At 38.0% G+C, this 21041-nt stretch overlaps 1 protein-coding gene across 1 annotated transcript in view; it reads left to right on the top strand.

Moving 5' to 3' along the window:
* Positions 1-21041, top strand: part of NKAIN2 (sodium/potassium transporting ATPase interacting 2) — a 540340-nt gene that overhangs the window by 234049 nt on the left and 285250 nt on the right. Inside the window, exon 2 of the mRNA XM_051615572.1 lies at positions 11701-11838. Within this exon, the coding sequence (XP_051471532.1) occupies positions 11701-11838 (138 nt within the window). The remainder of the gene's footprint in view (positions 1-11700; positions 11839-21041) is intronic.

Genomic DNA, 21041 nt, shown 5'->3' with positions numbered 1-21041 from the left:
CAGCTAACTATGCTGTTTGCCAAGGAGGTCAAATGCCTGCATCTTCGTTGTAAATGGAGTTCTAATCGTCATGTCATGGGGCTAGAGATAAACCACAGAGTAAAACCATTACCCCAGTCAGAAAAGTGTCATGCAGCAAAAAGCAGGAACCAGTAGGTGCAGCATTTGTTGCATGAAGTTATGATTTTGCTTTAGCAGAGAAGCAGAATGCACAATCTTATCAGATTTGTTTTTTGAGTTAAAATTACTCTCTCTAAAGAGATCACTGATGCTACTAAGGAATGTACAGATATTTGGTGTTACGTAAATGTTATTTTTTCTTACTGTTTCAGTAATAACAGAAGTCCACTTGGAAAAATACATTGTAGTTTCCTCAAATAATTGTATTAAAAGCCACTGTCTAACAAAGCTTAGAGAGTCAGTAGACATGCATAATTTAAAGCACTAATATGATTATAAGAAAAAACCTCCACTCTGTTATTTTTACAATCTTGTGTAAAATAGCCTAAGTTTTTTAATTGTCAAGCACTGTTAGCCTTTATTTCCTAGTCTACTCCACATTAAATTGGTTGAAAACAATTATAAACACCTCTTTTTTGACAGGTCATTATTGAATAGATGATTGTGTTTTGTGGAATTTGAGAAGGTCATTTACTAACAAGCCAGAGCATTTAAAATTGCTAGATTTAAGCAGCTAACCTAAAATTGTCAGCTCTTCTTTTTTCTTTTCTTTTTTTTTTTTTTTTTGCTAGGCACTGTACAAGAGTCTAGCTCAAGCAATTTAATTTTCCTTTCATAGTCTGTCACAAGGCTCAGGATTATTGCTAACAACAAAATATTCTGTGCAACAAATTAGTAAATTCTGCTTTGTTGGTTGGGCTCCATTCCAATTCCTGCCTTGGTGATGCTGGCTGCCTTCAGAACTGCCAGCGCAATAATTATTGCTGAGTTTTCTAGACCTCATCAAACCAGCAAGGTGATCACCCCCTTGGAACAGCTGGGGATATGAGGTATGGAAAAGTGGAAGGAAATTGCTGCAACTCTGTGCTATCGTATCAGCAAGTGCCACTTGAATGATGGCAGCTACAGGCAGGGGTAGGGCTCTGCTGAAGGAGAGCTTGCAGTCGTTCTAGATTACAGCTTTTGCTTCTTTCAAGAAGAATTGCTGTGAGCACTGAATTAAACAAGGCAAATTGGAAGGTAAGGGAAACAAGGATTTCAAGGCAAATGTAGAAGGGGAGGAGATAATCTGTGGTAGTGAAGCAATTTTTCTTTTACTATACGTGATTGGATCTTGTATAAAGCTAAAAGCTTCCACAAACACCATGATGTTAGCTATACAGGTTAGGCAGTCCTCTCCAGCCTTCATCACATAATGAAGGTACCAACTGGTGTCAGCAAACTGATGTCATGCTTGTTCCAATACAGGGAAGTATAGTACTACTTGTCAGTATTTTACCATATGAGGTACATAAGCAATGTAAAAAAATGTATCATTTTACATAAATTTAACAATATCGTCATCTTTGAAATTCCTGCTGAGAGACTTCTACTGTGCTTGACTGTAAATTTTGGATAAACAAATGGGTTTAATCCAGGACATTCAACACTAACCTTTACACAAAATAAGCACCCAGTAAAAATCAGTTTAGCTGCAAATTATTTGATGTAAATGATCTCCATGTAAATCAGAGAAATATTCTTGACTGCAGTAAACATTTAGGAAAATAAGAAGGCACATTTTAGCCCTCTTTATTGTCTTTATTGTTTTTCCTTTTTTTCCCTTTGGTTTGAAGATTTTAGTGTTGATGCAACTACATTTAATGTTCTGGACAATCTACTCACATTGAAGTGTAATATTTTGACACCGTGCTCGTCCTCATTGCTGGGGTACAGTAGCACCTGTTAGCAGTTCACTACAGAATATAGCAAGCATTCATCATGCATGTTTGGTTTTTTGTTAGAGCTTTGCATCTATCCTTTTCCTTGTCCCTCATATTTTTAACTTTTCAATCTTAACAAACTGGGAGTAGAGCTTTGTGATTCACTGTCTCGTAAGCTAGAATTTCATTATAAGACTATTCACTATTTGTTACCTTGTAGTTTGATAAGTCCTGGCTGCAAACAGGCAATATTTCAGAAGCAATGTACTTAAGACAAGGAGGTATTTGTATGCATACATGAATTGGTTTACTAAAAAGAGGTCAACATGCAGTATAAGTTCATTTATCATTACAGACTAGCTTTTTTATCATTACATTTGTCATCAGGGCTGGTGAAAAGGAATGGGCAATCTGCCTTTTAATTTTATCATCGCTTTAATTTTGGAAGAGGCAAGAGAATGTGACTGTAATCTGTAGTGTGTACTTACATTACAGAGTCTGTGCTTTCTAGAGACAGGTTATGGGGTTTGTATTTCTTTAAAACAGGAAACTTAGAGTCCCACTCGTTTCAACATGTTTCATAATACCAGAAAAAAAATAAAAAAAATACTAGATCCTGTTTTACTCCAAATGTTTAATGGGATCCTTTTGAGGGCAGTGTCTGACTGATTCACTCCAGCTCTCCAAAGGGCTTGGAATGGTGACCCCCACCCCAGTTGCCCAATGGCCTAAGGTTTTCCTGTAATCATTATGACAGCATGAAGTGTTTTATATGCTACCCTTTTTTCATATAATCATATTCCAAAGCAGATTGAATACAAATGGTGAAATGTTGAAAATTGCTGCAAATTGACTGGCTCTAATCAACAATTCTTGAATTGAATCAACAATCTTGAACTAGCCTATGAGAATGCCCTATTTTCTGTGAAAACAAAACAAAACAAAACAAAAAACAAACAACAAACCATCACCCATTGGGATAGAAATTTCTTAGTCAAACTGGGTTGTAGACAGCAATCTATGTTCCCCAGCTGTGGTTGAATTTAAAGTTGCTGGACCTGGGTCTCTGGACATCCGAAAAAGGAGATCTGAGACACTGTGCTTGTCCCTGGGACTCTGATGCAGAGAGTAGATGACAGGTCTGACTCTTAAGATAGCCAACTTGCAGAGGAGATGGACTGATGCCTTCAGCACTACTTGGAGTTCCCTAAGGACTAATGGCTTTATATACAGGTAGCAGGCAAAGTTTAGCAACTACAAACTTTTCTGACTGTAACTGATGTCAATTATCTCTCTTCCATAAAGTGGCTCAAACCAGGACAAGTTTAAATGTCAATTTTAAGGTTATACCAAGGCACGAAAGTGTAGTATGTGCTTCACATATTCTGTACAAAAATAATGAATATGTCATCAGAAGCATCTTAAGAGAGCGATTTTTGTAAGGTCAGACAAAGTCAGCATCCTACTTATCCAGGTTTAGCTGTGGAATGAGTAATTACAAAGCAAGGAGCCCTCTGTACCTTAGAGTTCTGACATGGATTAGTTGTCATTCTCTGTCTTGCTTTGTGGACACTAATGTCTGAATACAAGTAAAACCACCATAGTAACTCTAGATTGGCTATTTTCTCTTTTTATTGTCCTCTGATACCAAATGCCCAGTTCTTATTATCACAATATGCAGTCTTGATGAGATAGTGTGTGATCCCTACCAATACCACTCAAAATTATTTGGCTAATGAGGTTTCTTACAGGTGTGCCTTTCCTGCTGAAAAGGAATACTGATTTTTTATTGTTGTTGTTAGAATATATTTTTCTTTTCCCCAGGTATTAGGTCACATTCTATTTTCTCTGAAGAAATATACATAGAGGATTGTTTTGCTACATGACAGTTAAGATACCCTAGATGCATTCTCTTGTCAAGTCCAAAACAGCATTATGAGCTGGAAGGGAACCCCTGAGAGATCAGTCTTGATCTTCCCAGTGTCATTGGCAGAATGGGAGAAGCTGAGGTTGAGCGTGTTGCCAGTGTTTAAACTTATTCCCACCAGTGGTCACTAACTCATCTATCGTGATCCCTCCTGTCCTGGTTTAATCTGAGATAGAGCTATTTTTCTTCTAAGTAGCTAGAACAGCATTGTGTTTTGGATTTATATTGCATTTGGTAAGAGAAGAATGTTGATAATATACTGATGATTTTAGTTGTTGCTAAGAAATCGTGAACTTTCAAACTTCCTATGCTTTGCTTACGTGCAGATGCATAAGAAGCTGGGAGGGAGCATAGCCAAAGCAACAAATCTAAGCTAGCCAATGAGGTATTCCCTGTCATGCAACATCATGCTCAGTACATATATGAGAGCTGACTGGGAAGTTTGCTCTCTGTCTCTTCCAGGATTGTGGTTTCAGGGTTTCTCTCCTCTGGGATTGCTATCCAGGGAAGGCACGGGCATTGGTCACCGGGTGGTGAGGAGCTGCACTGTGCCTTACTTGTTCGTATATTCTATTATTACTATTATTACTGCTGTTGTTGTTATTTTATTTCAAATATTAAATAGTTTTTATCTCAACCCACGAGTCTCTACCTTTACCTTTCCAGTTCTGGCCCCAACTCCCCAGTGGGGCAGGGGAGAGTGAGTGAGCAGCTGCAATGGCATTCATCTGCCTGCCATGTTAGACCATCATGACACATCCACTGGCCACAATCACAGCTAGCCTATCCCTGCACAAGTTTGACATAAGCATCAAACCCCAGCCCATGCTCATGACCTACTATGCTACCTGACTTTGTACCAGGTGGTCATATGAAGCTAATAAGGCAAAGCACTGCCTCCAGGAAATGATAGGTTCCCAGTGTGTTTAAGTAGTTTTCTTAATCCTTGAACCTACTCTAAGCTTGTACCAGCAAACTGTCACAGCTTTTTCAGCAGGGTTCTGTAGCTGTGGCAGGTTACTGTGTTGTTGTACTGCTTCCAGGCCTGAACTGGCATGCAAAGAGATGTCAGCTCTGTCTGCCCTGTGCTCTGTGGGGGGAGGCAGCCCTCACATCTCTGCTCGTGTGGTACAGGCCTGCTCTCACCAGTCCTGTAAATCTGGCCTTCTAAAGGTACAAATGACATCTAAGCAAGTGTGTTAACTATTTTTATACATTCTATATATTTTATATGTTCTATCTTTGTTAATAAAGATTATTTTCTATGTATATGTGCATGCAGCTCATCTCATTTTGAGTGTTCCTAAAAAAACACATTGGCAGGGTTTACTAAATGCTTACTACACTCCTAGCTGGGACCTGAGAGCTGAATATTTTCTGCTCTAACATTATCTTGGTTTTAAGGTAAAAATGAACCTCATAACTGAAACAAATTTATCAGTTTGAGTCTGAACCATTTTGGGCACGTTCATTCCTTACCTTCCTGGTCTTGGTGGAGTGCAAATATGTCTTACTAAAATAATGCACACATTTTTAATATAAATGTGTATTAGCAGGAAATAAAATCTTAGCACCTCTGAGTTACTATTACTTAAGTTCATCCTGTAGCTGAAATACTAATTGCATTATATTTAGCCTCATGGGTAAGACAGTTTACATAAGATAAATTTTGCAAATTTCCTTTCAGGTATACAAAAGGATGAGGTTCTGATACATATCTAAATCCTGTTACTGTTGGCCAACCAGGAATAACAAACTCCGTAGTCTTAAAGCGTACACACATGCACACACACACACACAAAAATTGGCAGTAACTTGGTGTTAAGATTTGTGATCTAAATTGTAGGGTTATACTAAAAATAATTTTGGAAAGCAGTATTAAAAATACTAAATAATTCCATGTAAAATTAGGGACTTCCTTCATTTTTTCCCTCATCATTTATCTTTTTCAAGGATATTGACCTTTCATAACTTGAATGAAGCAAGTATTTTACAAGAATTGAACTTGTTGATCAAGCATTCTTCCAGCAATCTCCTCTTTTTTTTTTTTTTTTTTTTTTTTAATGCCTGCACACACAGAAGGTGATTCTTTCATTGAAGTTCTTGGAAGACAGGGTGTTGATTTTGTAATTGTTTGAGTCACTGGGTCTCCATGTATGTATGATGGAGTCTAAATGTTTATAAATCATGAACATAATGCCCTGAGTATATGTTCATTGCACAAGAAATAATTTTTATTTAAACAAACTGTCAGCTTCACCAGCTCAGCTTTATCTAGACTTTCCTATTTTCATGTCATGAGTAATAATAACTGAAGTGTTATTTAGATAGCAGCTCTGCTTCTCATTTCTACATGCTACTTGTGACCCTTTTCCTACCCCTGTTGCCTGATAACACTGCTTAGGTTCCTTCAGTCATCTTTACTTCTGCACCTGTGAAACTGGTGTAATTGAGCCTATTTGTTTTCCCTCCTTGCCCCTCCTTTCCCCCCTGTTCCCTTCCTTTCCCCTAGACATTAGAAGGAAGTTCTTCACTATGAGGGTGGTGAGACACTGGAACAGGTTGCCTGGGGAAGTTGTGGAAGCCCCATCCCTGAAAGTGTTCAAGGCCAGGTTGAATGGGGCCCTGAGCAACCTCATCTAGGTTGGAAGGTGTCCCTGCCCATGCAGGGAGGTTGGATCTGGATGATCTTTAAGATCCCTCCCAACCCAAACCATTCTATAACAGAAAACCAGCTGCAGAAAGCTTGTATTTGACAGTTTTGTATTACTACTATATTCAGCTAGAGGCAGCAGCAGCTGAGACTTAGAATACACTCTGTGCCCATGGAGAGCCCTGTTGTCCTCAGTAGGTCACAGCAGAAATCCACTTGTACCCAGTATGGTGCAGGAATGTGGTCCTGCACTGGATTTTTAAAAAACATGATTACCTTTTTATCAAGTACTGTGGTCTATTCCTTCTCTCAGCAGCATCAAATGGATTAAGGACAGGGACTTAGTACTATATTTGTGATTCCTTCAAGGAACCAGTGGAAAGCTGCAAACTAATTCCTTCTTGATTTTAACTTGAATTACCTGTGCTTGTGGTGGTTTTTATTAGATGTGCTGAGAACACCATTGTGTACACAGCTCTTCACAGAACTTCATTTTAGCTTTGCCACTCTTCTTACATAAAAAAAAAAATATATCTTTTTTTCTTTCCCTCCTGTCTTGCAGTGAAGGACTTGACTCACATGCACACTTGCAGATGTGTAGGTGTATTTTGTATGGATTTGACTTTCAAAATATCAATGTTTTTCTGCTGTGTGACTGTGGAGAATTCATTAAGTAACTGTGTCCTCTATCTCAGGATGCTATCTGAAATTTTGATGAAAAATTAAATTAACCTCTCTAAGGAATGGTGCAAATATATGCATTCTGCCTCAAAATGATGGAAGTGCTGGGGAAAGGTTAGCTGGGGATGTTGTGTGTGATGCAGGCAGGCTTTAGCATTAGAATTCTTTCCTAAGCCACAAGCCCAAAATGCTTGCAATTTATTGGGCTCTTTTTAGCTTTCTATGCCATAGAACCAAGACCTGAAAGTCATTAAAAACCTGTGTGTCTAACTTAAAAACACAAGCAAATGATTAGAAGCTGAGGGCATCTGAAGCAATACAATTGAGCTGAGGGGACTTAATGAGTTACTGATTAGAGTTTAATTTCAGTAGCTCATTCTTAGCCTGCACCAGTCACGGTCTAAGCTATGGTTGCTTAATTCTCCTTCATTGCGATTTAAGCTCATACTCTCTTCTTCCTTTAGAGTGCACTGAGAGCCTGTTACCATGACTCAGCTGGGGACCCCATCAGTTGAGTGTGACCCTGCCCCAGGCCCCAGAGTACTGGGTGCCTCAGTGCTGCATGTGCTGCCCAAGGGCCCTGGGTGGCGGGAACCATACGTACCCACTTGTATGTGTGTGCCTGTGTGCACTTTAATTTATATCAATGAAAAGTTTTGATTTTGTATCATTATGAAGTAGTCGTGGTTGAGTTTCTTCTCAAGGAGCTTTCAAAGGAAAGGCACTTTGTCATTTTCCATTTTGGAGTTTGTGTTATAAATCATCTTTTGACTGGTTTCTCCTTTGTGGTTCCTGTCTGAAATTTTAGTCCAATCATATACTTTAAGAATCATCTCAAATGGTTTTCTTTATCCTCTGGAAATTCAATTCTTAGATCCCTCAAGGTCAGTAACACTGTTAACCTATTAACAACCAGTCTCTGACAAGAATCTGGAAATAGTTTGAGCTATTCCAACTTGACAGTATACAGGCTGATTTTATTTTGTATTTATTTTTAAAAGAGTTAGCAGAAGTCTGGAAAAAATGCATTAGTAAAGATAGTTCACTGTAATTACACTTAACTCTTCTGTAATTTTATCAGTGATTTATTTAGAAGCCTAAGAAGAAGATGTGGTGGATGTTTATTTTCTAACATTAGGAGCTAACTCTCCATAAACCTACCTTTTGGGTTCACTGCATTATTAAAATGAAGCTGAAGTAAAACATTTTTCTTACCATAGTGTACTTTTTCATCTAAAGCATCCATATTTTCCTCTTTCCTGTTCTCATTTTAAGCTCTTTTTTCCAGAAGAAGAAAGAAAACGGACAATTCTTTATTTATTCCTAGACTTCAAAGATTAATATTTCTTTGTCAGTCCTTCCCTATTTCTTTGTAATGTCCTTGAAACACCATTACACATTTGAAGCTGGTGGACAGGATTTGGAGAAAGAACCAAAAATTTCAATTTTTTTAAAGTAAAAAATAATCTTTCAAAATCAGGTCTATATTTTCTCTTGCTGTGTAAGGAAATTCCTTATGATTCTGGCACCTGTGGAAGAGGAGGAAGCTGTGTAATACTGGTGATAATATATGTTGTCAGTACGTTGTCCTACTTTTCACTTTTCCCCTTTTAGAAACACAGATCAAATGAGATTATTTTTTTTAGTAACTGCATGTAGTAAGTCCATATTGTCTTTGTTTGTTTGTGGGTTGTTTTTATTTTCTCTCCACCATCATCTCTTCAATAAGTGGGAATAAAGATCTAGCTCTGTCCTATTTTTCCATTTGATAAATCTACCATGCACCTTGCTGCAGCAGTCTGATATTCTAAGGAACAGCAGCTGCATTTCTGCAGCATTTTATCTCTGCCCAGCCTACCAGAACACTGTCATTTCACATATCCAGCAGTCCCCACACATAGCTGATTTCTTGGAGTGACAGGAGGAAGACTAATAGCAAGTCTGCCTCTGGCAAACGTGAGGTAGATACACAGGAACAGAGGTGGTGCAGACTTGTCTCCTTGTTCTGCACAGCTGATATTTGCCCACTGCCTTGTCTGCCATGTTTTATAGTAGTTCCCCCCACTGAAAGTTTCAAGATGGTCACAAAATCTGAGGGAGTGGTTACTTGGTACTGATGAAATTGCTAGTGTTCCAAAAGAAAAAAAAAATAGTAGGACATTGGCAAATGGGGAGCACAGATTTGGACAGAATAGCCATTTGTCCAACACAGCCTCATAGCAAGTTTTTCACAAAACAAACAAACAAACAAAAAAAAACAAAACAAAAATGTCCTTGATGCATGATAGTGCAGTTTCCTTTCAACCTTAAGTTGTAGCAGGAATATTAGGTTTTCTACTTTTTTATATAATTAACTAGAGTGCTGCAATTTCCCTCTATAATTGGCATGCTTAACTGTATGATTTCCTACTGGTTGAATGATTTGCCGCATCCCCTGTTTTTTTTTACTTGCTGATTCCCTGCTGTTACTATACTAGAAACTTGTACAGTCTAGATTCATTTTGCTGCTGCTTTGCTATTTTCATTTACTCCTTATTCAGATGATGAAAATAAGAGCTCTATTTTCAGAGGGACCATTTTCCCTTTGTTAACTATTAAGCAGCACTTAAGGTGTAGCATGGTCTTTTGCTTATACTCCTAACAGACTTCACGTAGACATACATAGTACTGCTATATGACACATATTGGTTGGTTTTTTTTATATAAATGACTTTGTCAGTAGTCAAGGAAATATTTCTTAATGATAAACTCAGAAGCACGGGGAGTCTGAGATTTCATTAAGTTCCTGGTACAGCTTGGCCTTCCTTTTCTTTCTTCATCCCACTGTCACCATTAGAATGTCATGTGTTTGGATTCTGAGAACTCTTCTGTGATGTTGCTTTGCTATGGAGAGTTGAAGGGTAGGACAAATCAGATCATTAATATCTAGGAAGATATAGGACCAGAGTATCTTTCTGTCAATAAATCTGTACAAGAAAATGTTAGACAAAATACCAAGACTAGCTATAATCTGGATGCATTTTGCGAAAGGAATTTTAGTTGCAGAGGGGAATTCAGTGGTTGACGTGAAACCCTGAGCTTTCAATTTCAAAATTATACTGGTAAAAAATTTCCCCAGGGTTATTTTGAGAATCCCTATCTTCAAGTTCAACATATACCAGTAAGTACTAAGTAATTAACACTCTTTGCATTTGCAATACTGGTGTAAGCGTAGGCTGTCTTAAGGGCAAGTTTTCTTACTTAATTTCACAAATAAAGTGTTGGTGTGGGAGTGGACTACAGAATGAAAACTGAGAAGTTCTCCCATAGCCATATTGGACAAGAACACTGGTGAACAGCAGTTAATTATTCATTTAGTACTCAATCTCTAAATGTGTTATTTTTTAAATTAATGAAGTCTGTGGCAGATGCACCTAATTCAATTAATCCATGGTTTAATATTAACTGAGTAAATAATCACTTGTCATTTAATGAAACTTTATAAAGAAACAACCTGCTTTTTCTCTCTGTCTTGTGTGTGTGTGTGGTGTTGGCATTGTCTTTATTGTCATTGTTTTTATTTAATTATCCGTATCTTCATGAAACTCATCTGTTCACCATTCCAGTTAGTGAAATTGTTGGAATGGTGCCAAAGGAACTCCTTACGCTTTCTGTCTAATTTTATTTCACCGTCACATTGCCTTCTAGTACTCACATCACTATTATTTTTATTAAAACATGCCATTCTGCCTATGGGTTGGGGTGCAATGCTGTATTTTGATTTAATATTCAAACACTGGTTAAGAACATGTACTATTTGAATTCTGAAATAATTTCTACTCATACTGTTAGAAATGCAGTTTCTCTAGTTTTTGTTTTGTCTGCTCGGGATGGTATTGCTTGAAAATAGTAGTCAACAGCCCTAGATTGTTCCTTATTTAACTTTTAAAATTAAATATCTGAAGTGTTGGGTAACAGCTTATACTTCACCTGATGTTTGTGACAGCGAGAGGAGGTAAACTAAAGTAATTATCAGCAGAACCAGGTCAAAAAGTTACGTACTTTTGGATACAGGTTAAAGTCCACTGACAGGATAGCTAGGGATAGAGGGAAGAGAAAAAATCAAAACCTAGGGAAACAGTGGAAGTAAAGGGGCAGGACTAGTCTGTAGGATGGTGTTTGTGAATGGATGCAAAGTAGCTCAGATGTCATAATCCTGCCACTTACTTTCAGCACCAATACCCCAGAACGTTATAGTGTTTGCTGGTATATATAACAAAATGATTTGTCCTTCTCCTGCTGCAAACATACCATCCTAGTGAACAGTTTAGTATCTCAGTAGAATTGCCCACATTAATAATTTAGCTAACTGAATATAATTTAGTAAACCGCCAGTGAGAAATGCAGCTTTCATTAAAACATGAAGGTGAAACATTGCAAACTCATTTCATTTCACTGCTGACTGAAGTATTTTTTTTAACTCAGAGCAATTATCTTGGATATGGGAAAGGGAAATGCCCTAATAGATATTTTATAGTCTGTTCTAATCTATTTATTCTTTTGCTTTTAAATCATAGGTTTCTGTGCTGGAGAGGCAGATATTTGACTTCCTTGGTTATCAGTGGGCACCCATACTGGCAAATTTCATACACATTATTATAGTCATACTTGGCTTATTTGGAACCATCCAGTATAGACCTCGTTACATAACAGGAGTGAGTATTTGATTTTATTTACTTGTTTTGATGTGTATGTAAAAAAAAAAAAAAAAAAAAAAAAGAGTTCCAAACTCTATTGCTTATAAATCAAGTAGAAATCTTGTTGTGATTTAACTTTCTTCTGTAATATTTTACATTCACTTATGCTGCTTTTGAGACACCTGCAATAATTAAGTGGTAACAACCTACAGAAGTTGCAAGTCAGTTTGATCACAAGCTACATGACAGTATGAACTCTCAAGAACTGAAATCAGTTTAAAGAATTACGGCACCTTCAGAATTAAAGGAATCAAAAGCTGGAATAAATGCTAAGCATAATTGTCTTGGATGCACTGGACCTACACAAAAGATCAATTCTTTATTTTAGCTACTCATTATTTTTATTGATAATGCACACAGAAAATGCACACAATTAAATATATTCCAAACCATGTCTTATCAACACGGAAAAATGTATCACAAGCCTGAAATATTCACACTGTTTCCTTCAAGTCAGAACTCTGGGACTCACATGAATGTGAACTGGAGCTTTCTTCTTCCATTTCTAGTGCTTTGAACAGTACAAAAGGCTTGAAAATTGTAGAATCATAGAATCATAGAATGGTAGGGGTAGGAAGGGACATCTGGAGATCATCAAGCACAATGCCCCTGCCAGAACAGGATCACCTAGGGCAGGCTACACAGAAAAGCATCAAGATGGGTCTTCAGAGTTTTCAAAATCTCCAGGGAAGGAGACTCCACAACCTCTCTGGGCAGCCCAATTAAGTGCTCAATCACCTTTACAGCAAATAAGTTTTTCCTTATGTTGAGGTGGAACTTCCCATGTTCTAGTTTGTTTCTGTTGCCCCTTGTCCTATCAAAGGGCATGACTGAAAAGAGACTGGCCCCTCCTTCTTGACAGGCACCCTTCAGATATTTTTATATACATTAATAAGATCCCTTCTTAGTCTTTTTTCTAGACTAAACACCCCCGGGTCTCTCAGCCTTTCCTCATAAGACAGATGTTCCACTCCCTTAATCATCCTCGTAGCCCTCCATCAGACTGTCTCAAATAAATCCCTGTCCCTCTTGAACTGGGGAACACAGAACTGGACACAGTACTCCAGGTGGGGTCTCACTAGGGCAGAGTAGAGGGGAAGGATGACCTCCCTTGACCTGCTGGACACACTCTTCTTAATGCACCCCAGGATCCCATTGGTCCTCTTGGCCACAAGGGCACATTGCTGTCTCATGGATAACTGATTGTCCATCAGGATTCCAAGATACTTCATGGAGCTGCTTTCCAGGAAGTCAATACCTGATCTGTACTGGTGCATGGTGTTATTCCTCCCCAGGTGCAGGACTCTAAACTTATCCTTGTTGAACCTCATTACATTCCACTTTGCCCAGCTCTCCAGTCTGTCCAGATCTTGTTGAATGGCTGCACAGCCTTCCTGTATATCAGCCAATCCTCCCAGTTTTATCATCAGCAAACTTGCTAAGGATACATTCTGTCCCCTCATCCAGGTTGTTGATGAAGATGTTGAACTGTAACCAGGACTGTAGCCAGTACTGACCCCTGGGGAATTCCACTAGTTACAGGTCTCCAACTGGACTCTGCAGTATTGATCACTGCCCTCTGGGCTCTATTTTTTTGCCAGTTCTCAATCCATCTCACCATCCCCTTTTTCAGCCCACACTTCCTGAGCTTACCCATGAAGATGTTATGGGAGACAGTATCAAAAGCCTTGCTAAGGTTAAGGTAGACAACATCTTCTGCATCTACCCATTCAGTCATATCATCATAGAAGACTATCAGATTAGCCAAACATGATTTCCCCTTGGTGAATACATGCTGGCTACTCCTGATAAACTTCTTTTGACCCATGTACTTAGCGATGACCTCCAGAATGAGCTGCTCCATCATCTTTCCAGCAGTGGGGGTGAGGCTGACTGGTCTGTAGTTTCCTGGATCTTACTTCTTGCCCTTTTTGAAGACTGGAGTGACGTTGGCTTTCTACAAGTCCTCAGGCACCTCTCCTGGTTTTCCATGATCTATCAAAAATGATGGACAGTGCAGCCAGTTCTCTTAGCACTCATGTGTGCATCCCATCGGGGCCCATGGATTTGTGCATGTTCAGTTTACCCTAATTTCTAACCCAGTCCTTATTGACCAGTGGAGAGTCTTCCTTCCTCCAGGCTTTCTCTCTTATTTCCAGGGTCTGGGATTCTCACTGGCTGGTCTTAGCAGTAATGACTGAGGCAAAGAAGGTGTTTACTAACTCTTCCTTCTCTGCATCCTTTGTTACCAGAGCTCCCACCTCATTCAGCACTGGACCCACATTTTCCCTATTCTTCCTTTTACTGCTGATGCATTCGAAGAAGCCCTTCTTATTCTCTTTTGCTTCCTTTACTAGCTTTAATTCCAAGAGGGCTTTGTCCTTCCTTGTTACCCTGACAACATTCCTATAATTCTCCCAAGTGCCCAGTCCCTTTTTCCACATCCTGTGAACTTCTTTCTTCCACATTTTTTTTCAGCATCTTTTTACCCATCAATGCAGGTCTCCTTCCTCCTCTGTTTGAATTCTTACTCAAAGAAATAAAAAATCAAAATTCAAGCAAGTGTCAGTGAAATAAAAAAAAAAATTAAAAGTTCCATCCCAAGACTATTCTAAGGTATAAAAATAAGCATGGGCAAAAATGTTTAGCTGATCTAACAAAAAAGCTAGATTTAAATGGCCTTTTCAACAGTAATACAGATAATTACCTGCTACAAGGATTAGTTCATTTTGAATGGAGTGGAATAGTAGCCTTATAAATAGGTACCATTCACATGAGTTTCTGGATGATACTGTTTGTGCCACACCATCCTACTAATTTTCACACACATTTTTCCTTAGAGCTCACCCTCACTGTATAGCCCATCTGCCTTTGTGAGCTTGCCTCCCTGCATCCTCACACTGAAATGAATAGAACCAATATTGTATCAAATTGTCTGTCTTTGTCTTTTAATAGACACCTAAATCTACCACCTTTCAGACTGCTTAGAGAAGGTGACAAAAAAAAATTCATCCTTCATTTAGTTAGATCACCAAAAGAGTACTGTGATTTTTACATTTCTACTGCTGCTCTCTCTGCAAAGTATCTAAGGTCAGGATGTGGGAAATTATGCTGGTCACTGGAGGGAGAGATAAGAGAACCACATCCTTTTCTTCAGTTCTACTGCACCCAAAATAGGCACCTTGTTGAAGATGGGCAAAACTCAGTGGTGTCATCTGTCATCAGGAGTAAAGTTATGAGGTCAAAGGCAAGAAGAAAGATGACAGCCTAGAAGCCTGCAAGGGTATAGCTATGAGGTTTTCCGGTGAGTGGAAGAAAATGCCCAGACTTCAATAGATTCTGCAAGGGTCAATCTATCTTGAGTCAACCCTCTAGGACCCTTAATTCATAGTCACAAGTACTGCAAGTATAGCTTGCTTCAACAAGACTACAATAAATTTCCTTTTTACTGTGCATGCTTCATAAAGGATATCACAAAAATGTTTTCCAGAGGTTGTGAATCATAGGTTAAAGAGAGCAGGGAGGTTTTAAGGTGAGATTTAAAGAAATGATTCAGTGGCTTAGGAAGAAAAATAAACAAGTTTTAGACAGATGAGACACCACAAGTGAAAGTGTATTCTTGAAATCACAAGTCACAGGGAAATTTAGAAGTGGGTGAGAGGAATAGGAGGTGGTGTGGTTTTAGGCCGTGGAAAACATTTAAATTTACATGAGTTGCAGGAGTTGTGGAGGTTAATCTTAGTGTAGGTTTGGCAAGAACAAATTCATTTTTGCTTGTAAAACTAAACAAATGATCAAGTTATACAGGAGGTGCAACATCTGTTCTGAGGGTGGGAATGTGTGTATGTTCAAAGATTTCTTTTCAAAAAACGTTACTGAAGCAAGTGGTTTTTGGTTTTTTGGGGTTTTTTTTATTTGTTTGAGGGGTGGAAAACAATAATGATAAAAGGACTGCTAAACAGCACTATGCTGAAAGAGAGAATGAGGATTTCATTAGGAGCAAAGGTTAGCCAGCATAATTACGGAGATGTAAATGTGTTTTTTAGCAGTGCTATTATAGGTTCTATTCAGGCACATGCCTGAGGAGAAATACCAATGCAAATTTTAAAGGTTCTGGAAAGAAGAAATGCTCTTCACCTGGGTAGAGCACTCACTGGAGGCTCAGTTTCTCCCTGTGCCTTCTATAGAGGGGTTCCAGCTGTGCTGATATGCTCAGAATGTATTCCTCACTCTGCTATTGATTATTAGTCAGCTGATTAGTCTAGTGACCTTCTACATGGACTGACTGCTTCAATAGACAAAGGAAGTGCTATGGATGCAATCTATCTAGACTTGTGTAAGGCCATTGATATTGTTCCCCACAGCATTCTAGCTGCTAGATTGGAGAGATGTGGTTTTGACAGACAGACGGTTAGATGAATAAGGAAGTGGCTGGATGGCTGCATCCAAAGAGTTTTACTCAATGGATCAATGTCCAAGTGGAATCCAGTAATGAGGGGTGTCACTCAATGGTCTGTACTGGGACCAACCGTATTTAATATCTTCATCAATGACAAAGACAGTGGGATTGAGTGCACCCACAGCATGTTTGCAGACAACACCAAGCTGAGTGATGCAGTTGATTTGCTGGAGGGAAGGGATGTTATCCAGAGGCACCCAGACAGCCTTGAGAATTGGGCCCACGTGAAACTCATTAAGTTCAACAAGGCCAGGTGCAAGGTCCTGCACATGGATCAGGGCAATCCACAGTATGAATATAGACTGAGGAATTAAGGGATTGAGAGCAGACCTGCAGAGGACTTGAGGGTAATGGTGGACAAAAAATTGAACATGAGCTGACAAAGTGAGCTTGCAGCCCAGAAAGCAAATCATATCCTGGGCTGCATAAAATGAAGTGTGACCAGTGGGTCAAAGGCAATGGTAGTCCCCCTCTACTCTCCTGGGACCTCACTTGGAGTACTGAGTTCTGGGGCCCACAGTACAAGAAAGACACAGACATGTTCAAGAAGGTCCAGAAGTCTACAAAAAGTCGGAGTCCTGGAGCACCTCTCCTATGAATACAGGCTGAGAGAGTTGGAGTTGTTCAGCCTGGAGAAGAAAAGGCTTCAGAGAGACTTTATGTCAGCCTTTCAACATATAAAGGGAGCTTATAAGAAAGATGAAGCAATACTTTTTACCTGAGCCTGTGATGACAGGAAAAAGGGGAAAAAGGTTTAAATTGAAAGACAGTAGGTTTAGATTGAACACAAGGAAGAAAATCTTTGAATGAGGATGTCAAAATGCAAGAACAGGTTACCCAGAGGAGTCATGGATGCCCTGTCCCTAGAATTAATCAAGGCCATGTTGGATGGTGTTTTGAGCAACATGGTTTAGTGGAGGGTATCCCTGCTTATGGTAGGGGGGTTGGAACTAGGTGATCTTTAAATGTCCCTTCCAACCAAACCATTCTGTGATTCTATGAAAGAAAAAAGTAAGGAAATTCCACTGAATGAACAGGTGTTTTCTGGTTCCTGTACTATGGCAAACCGTGGCAATATCATTCTACTGTTCACTTAACATTTCTAGAAAGCATTCTCAGAATATCTGAAAAGGACAAAAAGCTCCATTTGTACTGAATATCTCTCCTCCAAATAGAGGAATCCACCTGACACGTGAAGCTCACGGTATGGTTGTCCAGTGCTACAAAGACAACACTGTAGATTTAGGTACTTTGTTTCTTTACTGCCATGAGAAGAAGATAAAGGAATGTCTAGTGGAGCTTGACAGTGACATAAACAGAGACAAGCTTTGAAGTGAGTTATGAAACATAATAACTTGAGGAAAATCATGTCTGGGAGGTCAATTCTACTGTAAATGCCACTTCTTATTTGTACCTTGTAGACCTATTATATTTACCACTTCTGAAATTAGTTTGCACAAAGAGAGAATTTTTGTATAACTCTGTAGATTTTATTGAGCAATCTTATAGACAAAGCAAGAGTGACAAGAAAATGAAAAAGCATTTTCACTGAAGAATAAATTGTCTTACCTTGAGCATAAAGTGAAGACTCAGTATCAGAAAGAGTGAAAACTTTTAATCCAGAAGGAATTACATTGTTTAAAACCTGCAGTAGCAGGAGACTGCACAAATTGTTTTCTCACTATGACCTATTCATTGCGTATTTCAAATGGACTTCAGTTGTGTCTGCAATGGAAAGCAATGCTACTAACATTTTTCCAGGGATTAATTTATTCCGTTCTAGTATTTCCTCCTCTTAAACATAGTGGTAACACCCCCTAATACCAGTGAACATAATAGGGACTCATAGAGTCCAAAATATACTAACAGAAGAGAACAAGAATCTGTTTGACACAAAGCAAATTTGCAACCTTTATAAGCAAGAAAAAATCTTAGACAGGGTAGTACCTGGTCACATAAAGTCTGAGAGAAAAGGATAGATTATTACTGGTACATTACTTAACACATAATTGCTGATATATATTAAAAAAGAGAATGAGGCAATTACCTTATGTCTGAGCTTCTTGCAGCATCATCAGTCCAACAAACCGTTAGGCCCCAGAGAATGCAACTGAGTTAATCTATGTCTTTTTAAAGACTAGACATTGTCAATGGCTTTAATATCCCTAGTGAGATCTACTTAATTCCCTGAGTCTACCAGGTCTGTTTTGGGGATATTTCAGTTGTGTATTGCAATTTAGGATCTTCCATTTTTTTAAAATGTTTAAAGTAATACATCAAAGGGTGCAGCAGTTCATCAGGATACTATCAAACAACAGTAACCATACTATAGAAAACTGTAAAGCCCAGAACAGCAGGATATCTGCAGTTTTAGTTCCATGCTCTCTGACCTACTTTTTTAAATTTTAAAGACAGGCTTCATATACTTTGGCCAGAAGTTTGGTGAGAAAATGTTTCAGGAGACCATTTTGCTAAATCTTGTAAGAGAACCAGTTTTCATTTCTTGGATTCTTAACATTTTTAATAGGTCTTATGTGAGTAATTGACCTTATGACTTTTTTTAATTTTTTTTTTTTCCCCCCCCAGATACTTGGTTTATTTTGAATAAGAAAGTGTGTGTACTCAACCTCAGTACAGAAAGTAAATTTGACAAAAAAATATCTTTTACTTCTGCTTTCTGTATAGCTGTAGGGAAAAAATATACATATAAACCCATTAAATAAAGAGGTGGATGAAATAAAATGAAACAGAATGGTCATTGTACATTCTGGTCAGCCTGCAAGTCATGAAGTTCTTGACATCAGTGATGTCAGACTTTTACCTGAGACTGTTCTCTATTAGAGGAGTTCTCAGGAAGTACTTTCATCTCCATTCTAAGACAAATAATTCAGTGCTTCACCATAATTATTTTTATACAATGACTTATGGTGTTGCAACTAAAATACTGACATTTATTTATAGAAGGAGGCACATAGTCACACAAACTACTTCTATGCTCTACACAACTTTTTAGAGAAAATTATAATTTGGGGACATAAATAACAATCTTCTGCATGATAATTTTGAGCTAATGCCCAATAATACTATAAGTACAATTAAATAAATTAAGACCTTGAACATTTCAGCTTTGTCTGTTGCCGGTCACTGGAGACTGTGAATCAGGATACTGATTCTGCTTCAAAATGTGCCATTGGCAAGATGTTTTGTTTGCCAATATGTCGTTCAAGCACACATAATGATGTTCCTCAGTTTGTTCCTTGATTCAGTAGTTTGCCATGGATGTTTATGAACATGAATGTTTAGTCTGTATCTATGCTCTTTCAATGTATTCAGTTACTGAATTCAATATTGCTAATACTCAACATAGATTTCTGGTGATTCTGTTTACAAAGTAAGCAACCAAATAGTTATCTACATAAATATTTATTATATCTACTTGTCTTTTGGAGAAGACCGGCCTCTTAAGCATTTGTTTCTGGCACATATGTGTTTGAAAAAAAAAGTAATTTCTTGTCTGCAAATACCATAAATACTAGCAACAGAATGGATTTGTTTTAGCATATTCTGTCACTGTATTTACTAGAATCTTTGCTGAATGTGAACCAGAAAGCAAGCTGACAAAGACTGAAGTAAATACACTTAAAATTTGAAATATTACTTGTAGGAAGCATTTTAATTATCCATGCTGTTCTCAGTGTAAAATCTCAAGGATTTATTGGTTTCAATCAAGTTGATTCATGTTTTAGTACTTACAGGTCAGATCAAAACCAGGAAGTGTGTGACCACAGAGGTTGTATTTCCATGCTAGTAGAAAAAACTCAGTTAAAATGTAAGTAATGGCTAAAAAGTCAGAGGTAATCCAAATGTTTATATACCCACTGGAAAAGTTAAAAGAGAACGAAAAAGTAAGGTGTCTCAATGACAAGAATAAAAGAGAATGGTGACAGAATAGAATTTTCCCCAAATAGCTGAATTCTATAAATTCAGCCCTATATAGTGTGTGTGTGTCTTAAACAAAGGGGGCAGAACAGCTATTTTATTTGAGAAGTGCAAGTGTATAAAGAAGTTCTTACACTTGGGAAGGGAATAAGTAGATGTATACATTCAGTATTTTCAAGTCACTGTGGTATAAGCACACTAAAATTACATTTTCAATCAGAAAAAATAAAAGATTCAGAAATCCAGAACTACACAACATCAAGGAAATTATAACATCCCACAAAGTGGTCATTATGGAAAGCTCTGTCTACACCTAAGTAGAAAAAATGCTCAGTCAGGTTAAACTTTAACAAAATGTTTCCATGATGCTTACTCACTTGAGGGTGTTGATTAAAAATGAGTCACATCGAAGAGGTTGCTTTCAGTTGAAAGTAAATCACATTAGTTTGTTAAAAAATAATTATATCTGAGTCATCAAATAAGAGAGACTACAAGATTGGCGATCATTGTGCCTCAGGAAATATCAAGAAACAAACATTTATTACTAATCCTCATATTGGTGAAAAATGGGTAGTAAAATCTTGATGATAGTTTAGGATCCCCAGAGAATCATCCTAAATTAAAAAGGAAACAAAGCAAAGGAGAAACAGCACAGTCGTATGGCTACTTAGTAGAGATTGTAAATTAAAGTTAAACATTTCTGTGAGAGTTTGAGTCTGATGAAAGAAATTAGAAAAGAAAATTACTAAAACTATAAAACATG

This window comes from Apus apus, chromosome 3 (genome assembly GCF_020740795.1).
Source record: "Apus apus isolate bApuApu2 chromosome 3, bApuApu2.pri.cur, whole genome shotgun sequence".
Taxonomy (NCBI): Eukaryota; Metazoa; Chordata; class Aves; order Apodiformes; family Apodidae; genus Apus; species Apus apus.
This window is presented reverse-complemented; position numbering and strand designations above follow the sequence as displayed.